The sequence below is a fragment of the Cucurbita maxima genome, unplaced genomic scaffold (genome assembly GCF_002738345.1).
Source record: "Cucurbita maxima cultivar Rimu unplaced genomic scaffold, Cmax_1.0 Cma_Scf00004, whole genome shotgun sequence".
Lineage (NCBI taxonomy): Eukaryota > Viridiplantae > Streptophyta > Magnoliopsida > Cucurbitales > Cucurbitaceae > Cucurbita > Cucurbita maxima.
This window is the reverse complement of record NW_019272020.1, coordinates 2,087,735-2,109,389: the sequence shown is the minus strand read 5'-3', so window position 1 is coordinate 2,109,389 and position 21,655 is coordinate 2,087,735. Positions and strand designations below refer to the sequence as shown.

General features: G+C 35.2%; 3 protein-coding genes across 6 annotated transcripts; 1 reads left to right on the top strand and 2 right to left on the bottom strand.

The window, feature by feature from the left end:
• Window positions 1-1,900: 1,900 nt before the first annotated feature.
• LOC111477924 (serine/threonine-protein kinase/endoribonuclease IRE1a-like) lies at window positions 1,901-7,862 on the bottom strand. 4 transcript variants are annotated; one of them, XM_023121925.1, is made up of 8 exons: window positions 7,732-7,862; window positions 7,438-7,654; window positions 7,050-7,290; window positions 5,314-6,863; window positions 4,664-4,836; window positions 4,080-4,326; window positions 3,535-3,838; window positions 1,901-2,594 (listed from the first exon to the last, which is right to left on the bottom strand). In XM_023121925.1, exons 2-8 carry the CDS (start codon window positions 7,614-7,616, stop codon window positions 2,448-2,450), a joined length of 2,841 nt encoding a protein of 946 aa, XP_022977693.1. In that variant the 5' UTR covers window positions 7,617-7,654; window positions 7,732-7,862; the 3' UTR covers window positions 1,901-2,447. The 4 variants fall into 4 exon arrangements, with proteins under 4 accessions (XP_022977693.1, XP_022977694.1, XP_022977692.1 ...); XM_023121926.1 differs by having other exon boundaries at window positions 7,791-7,838; XM_023121924.1 differs by having other exon boundaries at window positions 7,438-7,862.
• Window positions 7,863-8,584: 722 nt separating this feature from the next.
• Window positions 8,585-13,836, bottom strand: LOC111478750 (ribonucleoside-diphosphate reductase large subunit-like). The gene is made up of 17 exons (XM_023123180.1): window positions 13,297-13,836; window positions 13,000-13,061; window positions 12,798-12,885; window positions 12,189-12,452; window positions 11,824-12,064; window positions 11,671-11,747; window positions 11,354-11,524; window positions 11,152-11,244; window positions 10,927-11,076; window positions 10,740-10,826; window positions 10,473-10,637; window positions 10,272-10,391; window positions 9,898-10,100; window positions 9,660-9,809; window positions 9,425-9,572; window positions 8,995-9,078; window positions 8,585-8,904 (listed from the first exon to the last, which is right to left on the bottom strand). Exons 1-17 carry the CDS (start codon window positions 13,522-13,524, stop codon window positions 8,812-8,814), a joined length of 2,424 nt encoding a protein of 807 aa, XP_022978948.1. The 5' UTR covers window positions 13,525-13,836; the 3' UTR covers window positions 8,585-8,811.
• A 1,630-nt stretch (window positions 13,837-15,466) lies between these two features.
• Window positions 15,467-21,588, top strand: LOC111478131 (protein LIKE COV 2-like). Its single transcript, XM_023122248.1, has 7 exons — window positions 15,467-16,066; window positions 17,491-17,543; window positions 17,638-17,747; window positions 18,939-19,106; window positions 19,244-19,341; window positions 20,718-20,844; window positions 21,169-21,588. Exons 1-7 carry the CDS (start codon window positions 15,950-15,952, stop codon window positions 21,267-21,269), a joined length of 774 nt encoding a protein of 257 aa, XP_022978016.1. The 5' UTR covers window positions 15,467-15,949; the 3' UTR covers window positions 21,270-21,588.
• The last annotated feature ends 67 nt before the right edge of the window (window positions 21,589-21,655 follow it).

Here is a 21,655-nt window from a genome sequence, read left to right as displayed (position 1 = left end):
AAAAAAAAAAAAAAAAAAAAAAAAATAGAAATAAAATGATTTTTAGGCGAATATTATGAAAGTTTCATATAAATAAATAATATTTATAATTAGTTAAAAATTAAATATAAATAATTAATTATTGTTATTTAATGTATGTTTTACTAAATATAATTATTAAAATAATTTGAGCTATTATAAATAATATGTCTTAGGTTTTTTTAGTTTATTTGACAATAATATTAACAATTACTTTTAAATTATGCTCTGAATAGCTTATTATTAAATAGAGAGAGCATATTTTATTTGGTAAATAATACGAATATTTAGAGTAAAAATAAGGATTTAGTGGCAAACAAAAAAACAGGGCACCGACCAAGAAGGAATACTGATGCCTTTCTCGTTCCGTACAGAAACGTCAACGCCGGCTGCTGACTCTCAGTCAAACACGTGGCTTTTTCTGTATTTTATTTTATTTTTTCAACTTTTTTAGTATAAAAACGTGATATAAATTAATTTTACATGGTATAATCTTTCTAAAAATTATCCATTTTGACCCTCCTCATAAATTATTTAATTACATGAATAATGTGATTAATGTAGGCATGCATAGGTTGACTTTTTCAAAGGTAAAATAAAATGGTGTTAGATGATAACTATTATAAATAACAATTTGTAAGTATTTGTTTATTATATTTTATTCCATTCTTAAATTTTGAATTTAGTTCATACTTTTCAATAATTTTTAAATGTATTCATGAAAGTTCAATAAATCTTAAACGTAGTTTTCAAAGTTTTTTTTTTTTTTTTTTATTTATGAAAATTGGTCAAATAGTAATAATTTACATGAGCAAAAAATAGAAAATATAATATATATTGATAAATTTTAAAGAAAATTGCTAATAAAAAAAAATAAACTAGCATTTTATTTTAATTTATTGTGTGTTTTTCTTTAAAAACCCTTTTGAAATAAATGAGTGGGGTCTAAATTACCACATTCATCAATTTACTTTAAAACTCTTTTATTTTAATTTTTATAATATCTAAATTTAAATATAGTCCACTTAATTTCAATTTCAATAAATTTTAGAACGAGTCCACACACTTGTGTCACATATTTAAAATATATATTCTATTGTGTATTTTTTTCGAATAAAAAATATTGTTATTATTTCACTAAATTAATTATAAAAAATCTATTAAAATGCCATTTTGATCCATTTTATTTTAGTTTCTATACAATTTTATTTTAGTATTTTGTGGAAAAGCAAAAAAATAATAATAATAATAATAATAATAAATAAATAAATAATAATAATAATAATAATGGAGAGGTGGAGTGACATAAGAGATTAATTAAAAGATCAAAATGAAAATGATTTCTGGGGCAGAAAGAGTTAAAAGCGCACACCATTTTTCTTCTTAATAATAATAATAATAATAATAATAATAATAATAATAATAATAATAATAATAATAATAATAATTTTCTCGGTTCAATTCCGGAGACGCCCATTCAACCTCTACTTCTTATGTAATTAAGGTCCATGTGAGATTTGCCTTTTCAACTTACAAGTAGTATGCAAACTACTTGTCCACTTAAGTCAATTCTTAGTCTAGAAGAAACCAATTTTTTATCTATTGAATTTTTTTTAATAATTTATTTGATAATTTAGAGTGGGCGATATATTAGATATAATTTTAATATGTCTAAGAAAATACATTTATAAAGTTTCCGGGACTAGACACAAATCTGAAAGTTTATGAACTAAACCTGTAATTTTTTTTATGGTAATACTAAGTAACTAGTCCGAAACAAATGTGTGGTAAGGATTTGAACTAGTAACGAAAGCAAAATTAACGATGGGGGCACGCATATTTTGACAAATTCTTGTAAATGTTCAATGAAATAGAAACTCTCATATGAATATTCGAGAGGATTAAAAGCATATATTCTACTTCTAGAATTGGAAAGAGGACTAGAAGAAATCAATGTTGGAAGGCCGCATGCTATTGCTTATATACAATGAATCGTCAATTGAAACAAATATGAGTTCACCCTAAACCGTAGAATGGAAGGCTGAAAGGGTCATCAAAGCTGCTTCATTTTTCCTTTTTGGGATGCTCCAATTGGGCGCTGTCAGCATCCAGTCGCCTCTACCAGGCACATATTTCAAGCTACAAGGTAATGTTCTTCCCATGCATACAGGCCAGCCAAATTAGGGATCCAACAAACAAACAAACCCAAAGGAAGAAGAAGATTAATCATTCATGGTGAATTTCACAACATAACATGAACTTTTGAGGGCCAAAAGCTGTGGTGTTCTGTAAGGTTATTGATTTTTGGATGTTGTGAGGCCTTACGTGTATTTACAATTGTGTACAGTATACATACAGTAACAGTGTGTTCTGAATATGTCAAAGGAATAAATATAGCATCACTTATCTGTGAAATTAGTATCCAAAGTCTACTCCACATGGCTCTTGAAGTACTTCCGAAAGCCTTCCTCTTCCCTGCAATATTGGCTTATGACTCTGTATACTTCAGTCAGGAGCCTTGGGAAACGACTAGCAAAGTAGTTATCAAATCCCTCGGGAACGGATCCTATGAGCTCCTGGAATATACAGCAAACACAACAAAATGACAAAAAATCAAGGTTGGTGTTTCGCAGTGATAAGTTCTTTCTAAGGAGATAGCACACTGATGAACATGGACAGGTTGATTCTCTGACACCATTTATGATCTTACTGCAATCCCCCATGAAACTATTGTCGTATCACTACAATAGTACACTTTGACAGCCAAACTTGGATTTGGGAATATTGGAAGGTTAACTAACTACCACTTTACTGTAAGATTAGGTTGCTCTGTTTTCTATTGCTGAAAATCTCTGCTGTTTCGACAACGAAGCCGGGCTTGGTATTAACTTTTGGAGCCCAAAGAAAGCATAAATTGTCTGATTATTCTGAAGAAATTGATGGTCGAGGGGGGTGATGAGCAAAGTCAATTGGGATATTATCAAGTACCCAGACTAGAAAGCACTGGAAGAATATCAAGGAAGAGTTGTTTCTCTCTGTAAGTCTGATTCTGGTGCGGCCTCCAGCAAAATCTAAAGTATTTATGTTCACTATTGCATTTACCATGCCCAGAGAGTTGGCAAGATTGTGTGATAAAGGGAGCAGGGCCGAAGGCGGAAGGACAATCACCAGCTAGGGTGAGGGAAAGGTGGTTATATTGGCAAGAGTACAAGGTTGATGAGGTAGTTCGAGTTCGAGAACGAAAGGAGAAGGTTTGGGTAGAGCATGGTAGTTGGGGTTTCCCATAAGATAGTAGAGACAACCATATACTATTTCATAAGATGATTACATGTGTCTTCCAAGAAATTTTGATTCAGGATACACGATTATTAAAGTTGAAACTAAGAGTTGCAATCAATTTAAACAAAAGATAATCACACAGTTTTACCAACTAAAGGCCCCACAGACCCAATCTCTCACACCAAAAAAGAGAGAGGAAAAAGGAGGAAAGGAGCAGGCATGTAAATAGAGGGAAACCTGAATTTCTTTGGGTAGTTCTCTGTAATGATTTAACTTGTTCCGCATGACCCGCAACAAGTCTCGAACACTATCATACTTGTATCGTCTATACTGACCAATATTTGTGATGAAAGCTGGATCCAACTTTTCATCCCATTTAGCACCTAAAGCTAATGGTGCAGTACTCTCTAATGCTTCCAAGAGATCAGAGTGAGTCTCTCTATCTTCCAATTCCACTCGATCACTAGTATCACGTAGAAACGAAAGTCGAGCCTCAGAACTCCAAAACAAAGGATGTTGCAATACCTCTGATGCTCTTGGCCTGATGACAGTCAAATAGTAAGTAATCAAAATATATATTTACTTAAATAATATATAAATCTTCTATAGTGCAAAAACAACAAATCTTATTCCAAAAAACTGAACTCATTCAAAAGTACAAAAAATAACATATTATCAGTCAGAAAAATGTAGAAATCAACAACAAAGAGCCTTATATTGTTGGGCTTTGGTATGTGTGGATGAAAACTAAAGTTTGAGGATTTCAAACAGTCATTTCTTACCTCAAATCAGGATTAGGATTTAATAATCGAGAAATAAGATCCACAGCTTCCGGGATGCACTCCACCAAGAACAGATCCATCTGATTCTTCACAATATTGACATCACGCTCAAAACGATCACCAAATGGATGTCTACCACCAGTGAGGCAGAAAAAGAGAACACAACCCAAGCTAAACAAATCGACTGCACGTGTTTGCCGTCCATGAAGAAGTTGTTCAGGGGCTTGCCAACCAGAACTCCCACAACCTGCAAAGTTTCCAAACGTAATCATTCCTCATGCACATTGTTTGTTGAATTCTGAAACATAAAATTCATGCTATACATAAGAAATCATTCAATCCATTTAAATTATTATTAAAAATAAGTTTAAAAAATTAGAGCATACAACTTAATAATTTACTATATAAAATTTCACATTTAAAGATTGTTTGTACTAAAAAATGTAATAATAATAAAGATCACACTCAATACTAGTTTTTAAAACTAGATGAACAAGATTTTCTTGGTAAAATTTTTAATTTATAAGTTATAATAATGTGTTGATAAATCAGACCATAAGTTTACAGTAATTTAAGAATATTACCGGTAGCATGATGTCCCAAGGAAGACATATCTTTTAGAAGGCGCTTACTAATACCCATGTCAGAGAGCTTTGCACATACAGATTTTTGCTTGGTTATCAACACGTTTTGGGGCTTTAAGTCTCTGTGAATAATCCCCAACTCATGCAAATGCTCAAGCCCGGCAACCATATCCCTACATTATACAAAGCATAAAATAAAATAAAAAAAAACTGACATGAAACTTATCCAATGAAATGAAAATTCATATATTATGGTTAAATATCTAAACTTGTAATAAGGTACATGAAGGTCAAGGGATCAAATTTTGTTCTTGAACATAAATTTTCACGCAACTACGTGAAATAGCAGCAGAGTGATTATTATTTGATATAAAGACTCAATTATGCAGGTACCAAAGAATGTAACAAGTGATCTTGGATAGATCAACCAAATATGAAACTCACGCACTTGGATGAATGAGACTTGATTTCAACATAACAAGTATATGGCCCTACCAAAAGCATGAATTAAATTTACTCTGTTACATAAAAATATTATATGCAAGACAATAAGGAAACAATACACCGCATAAATTGCCACAAGGACTAGTTCCATATAACTAGACAACTTTAATTTATTGAATAAAACCTGTGATTGATAAAGTATATACCTCATGAGTCTTAGAAGAAGTAGTGATGGACGGCTATTTTCTTTCCACAGATTAAGATCTGATATTACATTCTTGAGAGACTCCAAACGCAATTTATAATCACTGATAGGGCCAGCATCTTCATCCAGGCTAAGCAAAGAGTTCAGGGACGGATCAGAGCATATCTGAATCAAATCATCTAGACTGCAGGTACATCGTTCCAGCGAAAGATATACGAAGTCTTGATCATACTCCACCCCATACCATCGAACAATATTTTGGTGACGATCCGAAGCAATAAGATTTTGAACTTCTTTAAAGGCAACATTGTGGTGAGTCTTAACAAGACGTTTCACAGCAACTAGTCGACCTTCATAGACCCCCTCAAGAACAATTGTGCCGTCGCTACCCTTGGCTATCTCTGTATTGGTTACCATTAGTTTACCAATTTGGCGTCCACCACCAGTTGTATCAGTAAAATTATTAGTGTGAAACCAGTTGTTAAAATCACTCTCACTTCGAACCATATCTTCATTTTCAGATGAAAAAGATGCATCCTTTTTCTCAAAATTTCCATTTCTACTCGTCTTCCGAGATTTCTTTTTCTTGGAAGATACAATTTTTGAATTAACAGTACTGGGTGGTTTCTCCTTCAAGAAAAATTGTTTTGCCTTTGCAGCCAGTGCCCCACCTTGTTTAATCAATCCCAAAAACATGGTTATAAATATTACAATAAAAAATCCTAGTGGCCCATTAAGAATCATAGCTATGAAGTCAACATCATGGGTTCCTATTTTATGTCCCAGAACTATACTTGAATCATTAACCTTCATCAGAGGCATTGGAACTATTGCCTGACTATCATCGTTTGGGTGACTAATTGCATTAGGTTCCAGAAGGGAGGCTAGGTTTGCAGCAGGTCCAGGAAGCATCAACCTTTCAGGATGAATATTTGAATGCTTAACATTTGGCTGCGAAGGAAGCATTAGACTTGAAGCAGACACCGAGAGCATATTATCTGTATTATGAGAATCTGATAGTATTTTATGCCCGGATGATTCGGTCAAGACATTGTTCCGTTCACGAAAAACAAGTACTTCTGATTGGCAAGACAATGGCTGAGTAAAATCGAAGTCAGAAACAAAATTACCATTATTTTGAAGATCCGATGGAACATTATTTGTTGGATTCTCAACATCTGGACAGACTAAGGTAGCTCCAATGTCAGCAACATTCAAACTCCAAGAAACTTCTTCTGACCCTGGGATAGATGATTTCAAGAAATAATCTGTTCTTGTTATGTACAGTCGTTGCTCAATAGGTTTCATCAAACCAGGTTGTATCAGATCTATATTGTCCAGGTTATTCTTGGAACTATTACCATTTAAAACACTGCGCTCTTCATTGCTTAGCCCAGATGATGAGAAATCAGAACTGTGATTACGAATCAACTTTCCTGTAACAGGATTAATCTCATAGACAGTGGTTTTCCTAGAACCAGTCATCACTGAACCATCCTCAAATATGAATGGTGTACTTCTAACAACCTCATCAATGGTGCGGGGTAGTTTCTGCAGTGTCAAATGACCAAAGAATACTTCATATAATGGGAAAACAATACAAGTTTAAACATATAAACAACCCAGAAATCTTTCACGACTAGGCTAGTAAGGTTAACAAAACAATGGAAATCGAAAGAACAAAAAAAATCTTCAAATCATTTATATGATGGACGCAATTAATTCACTAGATTATACCGTTCTACCATGTTCTGTGTGGATGTACAACTCCCAGTCATCTCCACAATCAAAAAAGAAGGGGCTGCGGCTTGAACCAGAAGCATACTTTTTGTTGTAATCATGTATGGTAGGAGACTGATATGACGAGTAGACTGGTGTCCCAGAAGCAAATGACCAAATTATCTTCTTAGAATTACTATCTACCAAATAGATCTCCCCAGCCGAAGTAGCAACAATAGCAGTATTACCTTTGCCTTTTCTGCAACAGGAAAAGGAAATGCAAATAGTGTAATTATGCAAAACTCCAAGCCAGAATCGATTAATCGTAACCGAGTCCTAAATCTAATGAACTTCCATGAATATTAATAAGGAAATGAAGAATACTACATAATGAAAAGCAACTTACACAGAAAGGGGCAGAAGGGATTTGCCGCCAATTTGAGCTAATTCTTCAGAATTCTCCCTGTACGGGCCCAATTGCGAGAGTTCCAAATTCTCATATGCTCTTGATTCGCCAGTCAAGCTCCGAAATCTTGATATTAATAGTAGAAACACCCATAGACGGCGAAAAACACGGCCCCTCATCTCGGGACCAGGAAAAGTGGCTTAATGGAAATGAGGAGCTGAAAAATAAAGACAAATCGGAGCTGATTTCAAGCGAGATTTTCGAAAAGAAGAGAAGAATGAGAAGATCTTGTACGGGTAGCAAGCTGTTAGAATCCAAGCATCTTTGATCCTTCTGCAATCATAGAATCGTGCCCCTAAATCGTCTTCTCTTCGGACGATCGAGACAGGTGCTCCCGATCCAAACGCATCTGTTTTTTCTTTTCGTTTTTCATTTTTATTTTTATTTATTATCTACAATTTATTTAATGGCCCAATCGGCTCGGCTTCAACATGCGAAAGGGAGAAACTCCAATTTCTCACTTATAATTACGTTATTACCCTTGATTATTCACTCGTGCGAGAACCAATAGTAATTTAAAAGGTTCCATCTTAGTTCTTGTCTTCCTATATTTTTTTTAATTAATTTTAATAATAACTCAATAGGTTCAAACCCCTAAACCCTTATTTATCTTACCAAAAAAGTTGACTTTATTTCCATTACTTTTTTCTGTTATCTCTTGTATAATTATAGTTAAATTAAATTATGGTGGTCAAAGTATGAAAAATTAATATGTATTTTATCTTAAAATTGAAGATTCGCATCAATTAGAAAAATTAATATGTACTTTTATTTTAAAATTGAAGATTCGCATAAATTAGTGTAACAGGTCAAGCACACTAGGCAATGTGACAACGAGAACCTAAGCCTTCCCAAAAGAGAGTAGATTTGTAAGATCTCACCTCGATTAGAGAGAGAAACAAGTGCCAACAAACACGCGCTAGGTTTTGAAGAGAAGTGGACTGTAAGATCTCACATCAATTGGAGGGAAGAGCATAACATTTTTTATAAATCTGTGATAGTAACTTTTTACTAAAAACTTAAAAGAACCTTCAAAGGGGAAAGCGCAAGAAAAAAAAAAAAAAACAATAAGCTTGAATATTAATAGTAACAAGCAAAGTTGTTTACGATATTCATTTACGCCGTCAAACACATGGATTAAAAACAAACTACGAGGATGGCTTAGCATATCAAGAAGCCCAGTAAATTACCTAATAATTAATCAAAACAACTGTACAGAAATTTTACATTATATTACAGCAAGCAAGATATTTGATAAAAGTGTCAAGAAGTTCGGTCATCCCTTTGGAGCAAGAGCTTAGAACAAAGTCATGTCTAACTTCCACAGGCCGAGCACTCTTCACGGTTTGTTAGAGAACATACCATCTCTGCCATTTTTGTACTATCATCTTCGTCATTAGTTTTTTCCTGCAGAAACCATCAATGGAATTTGGTTATCTAATGAACTTGTAGCTTAGGCAGTGTGGGAAACAAACAGTTTTCGGTGTACACTACTACCTTAAGCATCGATGTATCAACTGTAAATTTGATGGCATCGGCTGCAGCCCGGGATCGTAGATAGTACATTCCTGTTTTTAAACCCTTCATATAGCAAAAACAAAAACAAGAGATGAAATCAAAATTGAGAGAATTTTCAGTTTGATGATTTACGGTGGTTAGAAATCATGACTCTCTATAATGGTATGATATTGTCTACTTTGAATCTAAGTTCTCGCAACTTTGCTTTTTGTTTTTCCCAAAAGGTCTCATAAATGTATTCCTTATAAATCCATGATCAACCCCTTAATTAATCAATGTCATTTACTGTGAAAAAAGAGTTTTCTGAAATTCAAATGAATACTAACAGAAGCCATATGAAAGTAAGGAAAACTCTCCCTTAAAGATGGATTTCTAAAACTTTAATCAGAGTGCTATCACAATGATATACCTTTGACCACGCATAGAAGTGCAAGGAAGTGAGTTTTCCAAAATTTGGTTGGTCCATGTGAATATTGAGGCTCTGACTCTGGTCGATGTAACATCCTCGATCGACAGCCATGTCTACTAATGTCTTTTGCTTGATCTCCCAAACAGTTCTGAGTTCAATATATTAAGAACAAGTCAGAAGGACAAATCAACATCAAGAGAAAGAACAGGGGAAATGCAAGGAAAGCTCATCGTACTTGTAAATGGCTCTTAGATCAACAGGGATTTCAGGAATGTTCTGAACAGAGCCATTCTCATATATAATCTTATTCTTCAGTGCAGGAGACCATACACCCATCTCTGTTAAGTCCTGCAGGAGATGCTTGTTCACAACAACAAATTCGCCACTGGAGGATGGAAAGAGATTTTATAATACAATTATAGAAAACATATAGTATAATAAAAGGCTCTGGAAGCTCAATTTGAAAAGCAAACCTTAGGACTCTGCGACTGTAGATGTTAGAAGTGTATGGCTCAAAGCACTCGTTGTTTCCAAGAATCTGGCTGGTAGAAGCAGTCGGCATTGGAGCCACAAGAAGTGAATTTCTAACACCATTTTTGGCTATCTGACCTCTGAGAGCATCCCAATCCCATCGCTTCGAAGGAGTTACCCCCCACATGTCAGGTTGAAGAATTCCCTTAAAACAAATAACTAAATCAGCATAGCGCAGGAAAAGTAGATGCTGTAGAATAGAAACAGAACCAGAAGTTGGTGGAAATGACATAACTAAATACCTGACTAATACCTTCTTTTTTTTTTTTTTTCCATTTTTATTCTTCTAAGGGAAAAAACCCTTTCACATTAATACCTGACTAATAGGACTGCCAGCATACGTTACATAGGGACCCTCCATTGCAGCAATCTCACAAGAAGCTTTAAGAGCATGGTAGTATATGGCCTCAAATATATCTTTGTTCAATTGTTGGGCCTGGCATTTGGTACACTATGAACAACTTTAGTTTGAATGTAGGAGGCTAAGAGCAGAAGTAAAGCCAAAAGCCTAAATTACCTCGGGTGAATCAAATGGCAATCCCAGTAAAATGAAAGTATCCGCAAGACCTTGAACCCCAATACCGATGGGTCTGTGTCTAAGATTTGACCTTCTGGCAGTCTCAACAGGATAGTAATTGACATCGATTATCTTGTTTAGGTTTGTTGTCACCAGAGCAGTTATCTAATTAGACAAAGAATTAACCAAGTAAGGTAATTAAGCAAAAAGTACACATCTTTGTATCAATACGTAAAACAAACTACGGTCATGACTAAGAAATAATACCTCCGCTAACTTGTCAAAATCAAAGTAACGATTTTTGGAATCTCTGCTACCAACAAGCTTAGATGGGTGAGACTCGATCGAAACACCCTGCAGTTAATAATAGTACAAATCAAATTAAGGTAATAAATCCCTAGAACAGAAGGCAAAGTTATCATGCAGAAAACAACAGGTGTTTGGTATAGCCCACCTTCTCTCTGACAAAACGAGGTAGAGCAATTGAAGAAAGATTACACACAGCTGTCTCTGTTGGGCTAGAATATTCGATGATCTCTGTACATAAGTTAGAGGATTTAATGGTCCCAAGATTCTGCTGGTTGCTTTTCCTGTTACAAGTATCCTAGAGATTGCCAAAAAAAATAAAAGTTTGAAATTGTCGTTTGAAAGCTATTAGCAAGGCATGGTGGTTTAATACCTTAAATAGCATGTAAGGGGTTCCAGTTTCAATCTGAGATTTTAAGATTTCAAACCAAAGATTCTGTGCCTTGACAATCTTCTTGGCCTTTCCCTAGAAGTAAACACAAAATCACATACAAGAGCATATCCAATGTATATAGCGGACCAAAGTTGGCTATATATACACAAAATGAACTCCACGACAATTATATTCTATTTACCTGCTGCTCATATCCGATGTATAGCTTCTCAAATTCCTCACCCCAACAATCAGACAAACCAGGGGCCTCATTCGGACAAAATAATGACCATTCTCCATTACTTTGAACTCTTTCCATGAACAGATCAGGCACCCAAAGTGCATAAAAAATATCTCGAGCACGATGCTCCTCCTACATGAAAAAACAGTTGCAAAATATTAAAATCTTCAGAACTTACATATTAAAACTGTATAGCTAATATTTGAGTACTCATTTTAGAATCAACTGAATACAATGTAGCATAATTTCCAATAAATAAAGCAGCAAATAGAAATTACTTTTCCATGGTTTTTTCTGAGATTCAAAAACTCATATATATCAGCATGCCATGGCTCTAAGTATGCAGCAAAAGCACCTGCAAATGGCAGTTATAATGTGAGAATCCAAATATTGATCATAGAAAATTTAATTTGATCCAATTAGCATACTACCCTTCCTCTTGCCTCCTCCTTGATCAACATATCGAGCAGTATCGTTGAAAACCCGCAGCATAGGCACGATCCCATTAGATGTCCCATTTGTTCCACGAATATAACTACCCATGGCCCGAATATTGTGAATGGAAACACCAATACCACCAGCTGATTTGCTAATAATAGCACACTCTTTTAAGGTATCGTATATACCTTCTATACTATCATCCCTCATGCATACGAGGAAACAGCTGCTAAGCTGTTATGCAACAAGCAAACCCATGACAACCGTGCACAAAAGGCCAAATTTTCTAATTAAAGAAAAATAAAACTTATGATCAGCATTCATTAGAAATAAAGCTATCAATGAACTCAAAACATACTTGAGGCGTTGGTGTTCCAGAGTTAAAAAGGGTGGGAGAAGCATGAGTAAACCAACGTTGAGACATATTGTGGTAAGTTCTAATAGCAGAATCAATATCATCCTTGTGAATACCAACAGCAACCCTCATTAGCATATGTTGGGGCCTCTCCACAACCTTCCCCTGAACCTTCAGGAGGTATGACCTTTCCAAAGTTTTGAAACCAAAGAAATCATAGTCAAAGTCACGGTCATATATGATCTCACTATCCAAACGAGCCGCATTCTGGAATAGAGAAACAAAAGAAAAAGAAATCCATTAAATAAGCAGTGCGAGGCAGATTAAGCACTCACCTGGCAGAAATAGCAAAACTTATGCGCTTGCAACTAAAAAAAAAATTGATCAACGAAAATTCACCGGCAACAAACAAAATCAATAAAATACAAACTAGAACAGGTGGCCTTCCCGCTACTAAAGAAGCCACCGTGTAGCATTTTCTTTTATACAAAAGTCAACCCTTAAAATTAAGATCATGACCAATCAATGAATCCACACACGAATTTCATTACAAAACTATTAATCATCAAAGACACATAATATTCAAGAAATCGAGAAAGAATAAAAGATCACCTTCATGATTACTTCATAAACATCATCAGCTATGAGAGAAGCTTTTTGTCCTGATCTTTCACTGACATGGTTGTACATGTCTCTGATACTAAACATCATTACAGGTCAAGAATTAGTTTCATGTCAATATAGTGTAATAAACAAGTTTAGTTTCATACTGAAATGCATCATCAAGACTGATAGGAGCATATGCCAAACTTACGTCTCCGAGAATAACTTTTTCGTGTTCTTGTGCAAATTTGAAACAGCAATTCTTGCCGCCAACTGGGTTAAACAAACAAGCAAAAAGTTAGCAGTTACTTACAATCATCAAGAAGCTACTATCCCACAAAAATGCCAGTTATGTGATAAGTGAATCGAGACGAACAAAGGAGCCCCATATGAGAAGAGAAGCGAACGGAATAAACCAAAAGGTTAATTAGAAAAACGAAGATCGAAAAGAACACAAAATAAGAAGGCCAAAGGTAGCGCAAATAGTAGAGATAAGAGTGATACTTACGGATGCATAGTCAGGATGATTGGCAGTCATAGCAGCAGCGGTTTCGGCAGCCAATTCATCGAGCTGGCTAGTGGTAACGCCTTTGTAAACGCCGGCACAAACTTTTTGGGCCACCAGAACTGGGTCACAATGGTCGATGCTAAGACCATAACTAAGCTTTTTCAAACGAGCAGTGATCTTGTCGAAATGAACCGCTTCCTGACGCCCATCTCTCTTTACCACATACATCTTTACAAGAAGAATTTAACCAAGGAATTTCGTCGAACAGGTCTTGTGCAGAGACAGGACTAAGAGAAAAACAGGGTTACCTCCTGAACTCAAGATCAAATAACTTCCATGAAGACGATGAGAATCGAGTCCAGACTAAAAATTCAAATTTGAAATTGAATTCAAAATGGTAAAACTTGCCGTGGAAGCCTTGTGGGAAAAAAATTAAATTTATTAGGGAAGAGCTTTGTTTGTGGGCGAAGTGCGTGCGAGAGAAGCCAGCGCCAAAGTTTTAATTAGCGCGCATTTTGGAGTTTGGCGGGGCGGGGTGGTGGGCCACCACTTCCCCTTTTTTCGCTTTCTTATTCACCCCTCTTTTTCTCCATCCTTCCAAATTGACCTCGCAACTGTTGTTTATTTTATTTTAATCTCCCACACGGACGACCCCACCACATTTATTCTGGGCACTGGTTTTTTTAAATAATAATAATAATAATACATTTATTGTTGATTTACTGTTCTAAATTGATTTAGCCGCATTAATTAATACGTGTAAAAAAAGTTTTTAAGAAAATATCAGATTGGAAAGAAAAAAAAATAATAAAACAATTTAAATATTAATCTAAAATCACTTTTATATTTTTATTTACATAAATACGTTAAATTATTTTTTTTAATATAACATCAATATCAATATTTAAACATTTTAGTCAATCAAATTGAGATGAAAATTTGAATTATAAAAATTAACTATTTAGTTCACTCTTTTATCAATATTTTTGAAAGTTAAAATTAATAATTGAAATACCTAAAAAAATAAAATATTAGTGTGGGGAATTTGACCAACTATTCCGTTAGATATATATATAATTAAAAAATAAATATAAATTTGAGAAAACAAATTATTGTCGAACTAGATTCAATATATTCAGGTTGACAACGTAGTCATTGACTTTTTTTTAGTTCAAGTAGTGTATATTTTTTTTTTATTATTATTATTTATATTGACAAGTAATTATAAATTAGTGGATGAAGAAAGAAAAAACAAATCGAGCATAGTAATACATGTATTATCAATAAAAATACAAGAGGTGGAGAAAGTCTTAAAGGGTCCAAATTCAGCTGTCTAGCTCTACTCAGTATAAATATGAAATCATGCACCAGTTTCAATTGATAATCCTCTGATTAAAGCCTTCACACGCGACTCGCTATACTAAGACATCCACATGCGATTCACTACCAAGAGCTCCCTCCGAGCAAAGAAACTAGAAACCTTCCCAATATACGAGGGGTGACTGTTCAAGTTGTTGTGCACCAGTTTCAATCGATAATTCTCTGATTAATGCCTCCACACGCGACTCGCTACACTAAGACATCCACATGCTACTCACTGCCAAGAGCTCCCTCCAACAGAGAAACTAGAGACCTTCCCAACATACGAGGGGTGATTGCTCAAGTCTCAAGCCGCTAACAACTTGAGTTCTACCAACTCAAATATTCATATTATTTTAAATTTAGTACACCAACTTCATAATAATTGAATTTTACAAGAACGCCAATATTTTTATTTAATTATTAGGAAAGTTATTTTTATGTCAAATCAAATGTATAAATAAATATTTCGAAAGTATTTTATTTATTTAAAAAAATTACTTGTACTCAACAAAATAATAGAAATCTTTTAAAATTTTAGAAAAATTTTAGATGAAAACTTGAAGGAAAATTAAGAGAGTTTTTATTAAAAAAAAAAAAGTTGTATACAAAAGGTAAAAAGTAAACACGGTAACTTTTGTGAAATTACGAATTGGTAAAATGTGAAATATTTATGGAAGGTTAGCGTGAAAATCGGTCCTTCAATATCAGCTAGAAACATTAGGTTAAATGGTTAACTGTAAATAAGTTTGCATTTAATTTTATCCCAACCTAAATGCCTAAAAAACCATTCATCGATCCCAAAAGAACAATTAAGCGACAAATTTATACTGAATTAGAATTAGGAGATTTGTTTGTGAGCTGAAGAAGATAGAATTATCCAGCGCTGATCTTCACCGCGTCTTCTCTGACCATATCTCACTGCACCGTGAGGGCAGGAAGAGCTTTGGAGTAACCGAGACGCCATTAACAGCAATCGATCATTACGAGGATAAGCTCGGGCGACGGGTGCTCTCTCTGTTGCCCACTCTTCACTCCACCTTCTCCAAAATTCCTCTATAATCACGTGGTTCCGCGTCTGGATTTTTGCTAGCGGTTTCAACTAACCCCATTTTGGAGTGTGTCCTTTTCGTAGTGCAACTGCGAGGACCATCTTTATTAGGCGGCGACGAACCTGTCCGATTGGAATTTTGCTGCATCTTTTTTCTTACGTTGGTGGTACTGGGTTGTATGTGATTTTTGGGTTCTGATTCTTCGGAGATACGAGTAGATTTTAACTGATTTTCAGAAGGTTATGGCGGAAGAAAAGGAATCGACCTCGGTTCCTCTCAGTCAAGTCGATAATGGCGGACAGGATCCCGAGGATCCTGTCAAATCTCCTCCGAGTTCTCCCAACTCGTCCACTCGTAAGGTCTGGATCTCCTTCATACTCTTCAATCTCTGCCGTCTAATTTTGTTTTATTCTGATTGAGTGTCACATAGGCTGCTCCGAAATGTGCTCCGATCCATTCGGTCGGATTAATTGGATCCCGGTACTTGGACGCGGTCCTTTCTTCATTGACAATTTTCTTCTAATTTTGCAATACTATGGTCAAAGGGATGTTAGAATATTGAGGTTCGATCCGGTGGTGAACCATTTCGGATTGAAATTTGAACATTCCGAGCTTGTGCCGAGCGACTCAAGACTACTATCTAGAAATATCTTGATCGAATTTGATTACAATGACACGAGTCGGGTTTTACGGATCGTTGCTTATCTATCCAATAATCGGGAAAATCGAGTCAATTCTTAAGTTAATATAATGCATGGCATGTATTCGTCAAAGAAAATGCAGAAGCATGCACGACTGTCAACTAGGTTGATTGTTGTCTTTCACTAAAATGATGTTGGGTTATATCCTTTTCGATCTTCAAGATTGTGCTAAATGGCAAACTTATTATTAAATATATTTTGGTTGCGTTATAAATTAGACTATAATTGTACAATACAGCATAAAAAGACAAAGCACCAGGCTATAATTAGTAGAACAATGGCCGGCAATGACATTCGTGGTGTGGGTGAGTTTGATTGGTTTTGGATTCTGACAGCATTTTTCACGGGTCAAAACATGAAAACTGGTGTGCTAGTATGCTGTGTCTACAAACTGGATGATATATCTAAACCGGAGAAGAAATGGGCTAGTTTATTGCCGAGAACTTTTGTCAAAGGCCTAAAAAAGCGTCGAAGACTGTCCATTCTACAGTCTGGAGTATTAATCTCCTTTAGAATGAGAGACAAATATTTTCTAGTTTCACTTCTAATGGCATGGTTATGAGAAGTTTTCACCAAGTTTGTTCATATTTAGCTCAAGCTTTAGATATTTGAAGTACCATCCCATCCAAAACACCTTCTTTTAGGTCAATTGTTCCGTCACTCCCACATCTAGGATATTACCAGCTATTCTGCATCTTTAACCAGTTTCATATAATGCTCATAAATGGGAAACTTGGAAAAGACACATCAAATGATTTTATGATGATAGCCTCAACTTTCAATGGATATCTCGTGCTTGAAGTCCTGAGGTCATGGTATAAGGTTTAGAGATGTACTTGTTCGGTTAAGATGTTGAAAGTATGATGTCTTGCATAGTGAAATTCATTCTATTCCTTCATTTTCTTTTGGCAATTTATTGAATGTTTAACATATTCTGTGTTCGAATTTTGTTCTCTCTTTTCTTCCTTTCTTCTTCTTCTTCTCTTTGTTATTATAGTTATTATTTTTGTCATCGTGTGAATATCATATTTTCTTGTCCTCTTTCATTCAAGTCTGACTTTAATAATATCTTTCCTGTCCAGGCTTGCTGTTATGTTCTCCAAAGTTGGGTGTCAAAGAAGTTTATGACTGGATGGTAATTTGGCTTGGCATTGTCTTCCATTTTTTTTGTTTTGTGGCTCTTGTTGTCTCATAATTTCTGACATTTTATTCAATTGTTCATCTTGCAGTGTGGTTCTTTTCCCTGTTGCTGTTACCTTTTTTGTTACATGGTGGTTCATTCAATTTGTTGATGGTTTCTTCAGTCCAATATATGAGCGGCTTGGAGTTGACATATTTGGTAAGGCTTAACTTCTAAGTACGTTAGAATTAGAATTCTTTGATGCATTTATGTATAAAATTCATATTTGGACATTAATACTTGAAAACTACCTGTTGGCCTTAGTGCAAATCATGCGAGAATATTGTTGCATTTTGAAGAGCAATGAAGGACTAATTTCAGATCATGGTTTAGAAGATGCTGATCAATTGCGAATGTGGAAGGTTCCTTGACAGTTGTGCTTGAAACATAAGAATACTTGAACATTCATTTCCTATCTCTCAACAGAGTTTTAGAATATTTCTTCTAATTTGATTGTTACTCTCTGCCATCAATGGAGTTATAGGCTGTTTTCATCCAAACAAAAATGGATTTATAGGTTATTTCATCTTCTTTGGCTGCCGCCGCAGCTACTGCACCACTTTGGTAAAACTCTCCCACAAACTTTGGTGTCAAAAAGGGGAATTAATAATAATAAAAGAAAATTCTAGAAATACACTTTGAGAATTGCAGAGCCATTTCCCTATTTTCTATTTTTCTCCTTTACACTTCCTGCTTTGCTTACGACTCGGAGCAACAGGTCTTATGTCCACATATGTATAGGAACTGAAAAAGGAAAACATGAGGATATGGTACTCACCATGTCAACTGGGGATATGGGTATTTCTTGTATTTGCTAGCTTCCAAAAAATTATTCCTAGCTTGACTGTGTCTAGGTAAAGTCTGCCTTCTCATGAATTTCTTTGTTTAGTTGAAATATAATGCAACTCTTTTTTTTTTTTTTCTTAGTGGAGGGTAAATTTATAGAAAGGAGGTATTAGTAAAGTGTGGTCTCATATTTCCAGTCCATCTATAACATATAATGAAAGGAAAATATTCTGGATTTTACTCATGTTCCATTTCTTCCTTAACTTGAATATTCTACTTTCTTTTGGTCTAAATGATTTTATTAACAAGTGGGATCTCATTTGATCATATGATTATATAAAATATACTATATGTACCACCGAATGATTTCTTATGATAATATGAAATATTCTATGAAAATGTCTACTAGCAGACGGATGGCACCTTGAATCAATTAACGGGAAATTTTAGACATTTAAGATAAATGTAAATTTCCTTGTGGAGTCCGCTATTCATGATATTGTTGCCTCGCATTTAGGTTCTTCATTTTCTGGAAACGTCTCATAAGGCAGGTTTCTGATGCAGGTCTTGGGTTCATAACATCTTTGCTCTTTGTATTCTTCATTGGTATATTTGTCTCATCATGGTTGGGTGCTACACTCTTCTGGCTTGGAGAATGGTTCATCCAGCGAATGCCCTTTGTCAGGCATTTATATTCTGCCTCCAAACAAATTAGTGCAGCAATTTCTCCTGGTAATTTTGTATGCACACTAATATTTTGGTTTTTATTTAATGTTGAATGGCAATTTGTGGTCTCTTGAGTAATTTCTTATGTATGGTCGTCTCGAATTCAAATACGAGTTAATATAATGGGTCTCCTTCCCATGCAGATCAAAATACTACGGCTTTCAAAGAAGTTGCAATTATTCGTCATCCGCGTGTTGGTGAATATGCATTTGGCTTTATTACTTCAACTGTTACCCTCCAGGTAATAATCCTTTATGCACTATAGACGACTATATTTGCTAGGTACATGACCTTTGACACACTGCATTTCTTCTGTAAAAACTAACCATGTAATAGAATGCTAAAATTCATCTCTGGAATGTTGGACTTGACTCATTTTAGTCTAGAATCAGAGAAGTCAATTGCTACGGCCACTCAGTAGATTTAAGATTTCCGTTTGAAAATGATTCTCTTCAGAACTCTGTCATTTCAGTAACTTGTACAGGGACGACTTAGGTTGGTTCACAGGTGAAATCATGGGAGAATGAGAATAAATTCCTGGGAGATATGTGAATTTGGGCAGAAAGTCTCGTACCAACCTTCTTTCTATATAGGTTGCAACGGGAGGAATACTATTTTACTAGGTTTGGGAATTATGGTTGGATGGGAGAGAGACCCGGAAATACTTATTTTAACAAGACCAAATTACTACCAAAACGAGGAAATGTTGCTGAAGCGAGGGATGAGGAGTTGGCATTTGAATCCAGTAGACACCGAGTCACTGAGGTCTACTGTAGTGTGTTGTAGTCTTTTTATGCTGGCAGTGATTTTGTGGGGCTCATATGCTTCGGTTAGTTAGAATATTGTCTGAGTGTTTTTTATGTTTTGGTTTAGGACTCATACTTGAAAGTTCTTGGAGGGAAGGGAGTTCTCGAATCTCCCTTGGCTATTGCCATAAATTGTTGATAAATAAGTCAAAGTTTATCAGAATCTTAACTTTATGCAGCCTCTTCTTGATGAATGATTTGACCGATCTTCTGGTCATGTTGAGTCTCAACAGCTTGAACAACAGGCCAAATTGTTTAAATTTAGGTATTGGACAGTTCCGGCAATTATTATTGTGGCTTGTTTTCAATTCTCATTCCTCACTAATAAAAGGAGTTTATGGATTGAGGGACTTTGAGGCATATTTGGGCTGTTGAAACACTAAAGGAAACATCATTCTTCTGCTGGAATTTGGTACTAGGAGGGTTCAAACACTGCTGTTCTGATCCAAAATGGACACACCAGCCTAAACCCCTCCCCGACCATATCTGGTTATGCAATACCGAAACAGAGGCTCAGGACCATCCTTTTTGAATTGCTTCTTTGCTCAAAATCTCCACAACTCTCTTTGAAGAGTTTAACCTGGCATGATACTTTTTTCAGTCCATCTCTCTAGCAATTGAGCAAATCCAAGTCTGTTTCAAGGAGAATGCTACCAAAGGAAATGCGTGGGAAAGTTTTATCTTTATGGGTTATACTTTATTCGTACTGAACATTGATTGATTGATTGCTTTCTTCCATGACTTGTGGAAATTTGCTTTATGCATGTTTGCCTGTTTCTGGTGATCCTATAATCATTGATTTTCATTGCAGAGAGAGAGTGAAGATGAAGAGCTATGTAGTGTTTTCGTGCCAACAAATCACCTCTACATTGGGGATATATTTCTTGTTAATTCAAAGGACATCATAAGGCCAAACCTATCTATTCGGGAAGGAATAGGTACGTCATCTCTCTTTAAGTAAAACACTGCACTAGAAAAGGTTCGATCGTCTGTTTTCATAACGATACGTTCAGCTCTCTTTCTGTGTATGAAGTAATGCTGTAAGTTTTTGTTCCTCAAAGTAGCTTAGTTTGATGCATTGAACTTCTTGTTTACTTATCCTTCAGATAAGTTGTGCTATATTTTCATAAAAGTCAGAATGGTTCGCCAACATCCCTCTAATGCGATAGATACCTCGGATTTTGCTTACATCACTTCCCTTTAACTGAATCAAAACTTCATTCCACCCATGTATTTGGCTCATATTACTGCCAATTGTGCAGAGATCATTGTTTCTGGTGGTATGACGATGCCGCAAATTATTACTCCTGTCGAGAGAGTTGATAGACAGGCTGAGAGAATAACTTTGAACAGACTAAAGTAGTGACGTGCAGAGGAGAAGATATCCCTGGTAATTATACGAGCAGTTTTTTGTGCTATAAATAGTGTGGAAGTTGTGGTAGTAACCTTATATGGCAGGTCATGGGATGACCTTAATAGAGTTAGGCTTGTTTGTGTGGCGAAACATATTGCCCTCTTGAATCTTTGTATTCAAGTTCGAGTTCGAATCATAAATGATGGTTCTTGTTGTTACTACATTTGTTGATGTGTTTGTAGTATTATCATAGTAATGATAGAAATCTTTTGATAGAAGACACGGATATCTCTCTGGTAATAGTATTATCATAGTAATGTTTCTGTTTCTCGATTGATTCGAATCTGACCCATGGAAGAATATTAGTGACCCTGTTCCTGATCTTTGACCGAAAT

What these genes read in the sequence shown, in the direction of transcription:
- LOC111477924 (XM_023121924.1), bottom strand. Translation starts at nt 7,616, where the DNA reads ATGAGGGGCCGTGTTTTTCGCCGTCTATGGGTGTTTCTACTATTAATA. An exon ending in CTTGGGACATCATGCTACCG is followed by an intron (nt 4,327 to 4,663) that starts GTAATATTCTTA and finishes GAAACTTTGCAG; the next exon opens with GTTGTGGGAGTTCTGGTTGG. An exon ending in AACTACCCAAAGAAATTCAG is followed by an intron (nt 2,595 to 3,534) that starts GTTTCCCTCTAT and finishes TGTATATTCCAG; the next exon opens with GAGCTCATAGGATCCGTTCC.
- LOC111478750 (XM_023123180.1), bottom strand. Translation starts at nt 13,524, where the DNA reads ATGTATGTGGTAAAGAGAGATGGGCGTCAGGAAGCGGTTCATTTCGAC. An exon ending in CCCCTTACATGCTATTTAAG is followed by an intron (nt 11,077 to 11,151) that starts GTATTAAACCAC and finishes GGCAATCTCTAG; the next exon opens with GATACTTGTAACAGGAAAAG. An exon ending in TTGATACATCGATGCTTAAG is followed by an intron (nt 8,905 to 8,994) that starts GTAGTAGTGTAC and finishes TGGTTTCTGCAG; the next exon opens with GAAAAAACTAATGACGAAGA.
- LOC111478131 (XM_023122248.1), top strand. Translation starts at nt 15,950, where the DNA reads ATGGCGGAAGAAAAGGAATCGACCTCGGTTCCTCTCAGTCAAGTCGAT. An exon ending in CTTCAACTGTTACCCTCCAG is followed by an intron (nt 19,342 to 20,717) that starts GTAATAATCCTT and finishes TTTTCATTGCAG; the next exon opens with AGAGAGAGTGAAGATGAAGA. An exon ending in ATCTATTCGGGAAGGAATAG is followed by an intron (nt 20,845 to 21,168) that starts GTACGTCATCTC and finishes CCAATTGTGCAG; the next exon opens with AGATCATTGTTTCTGGTGGT.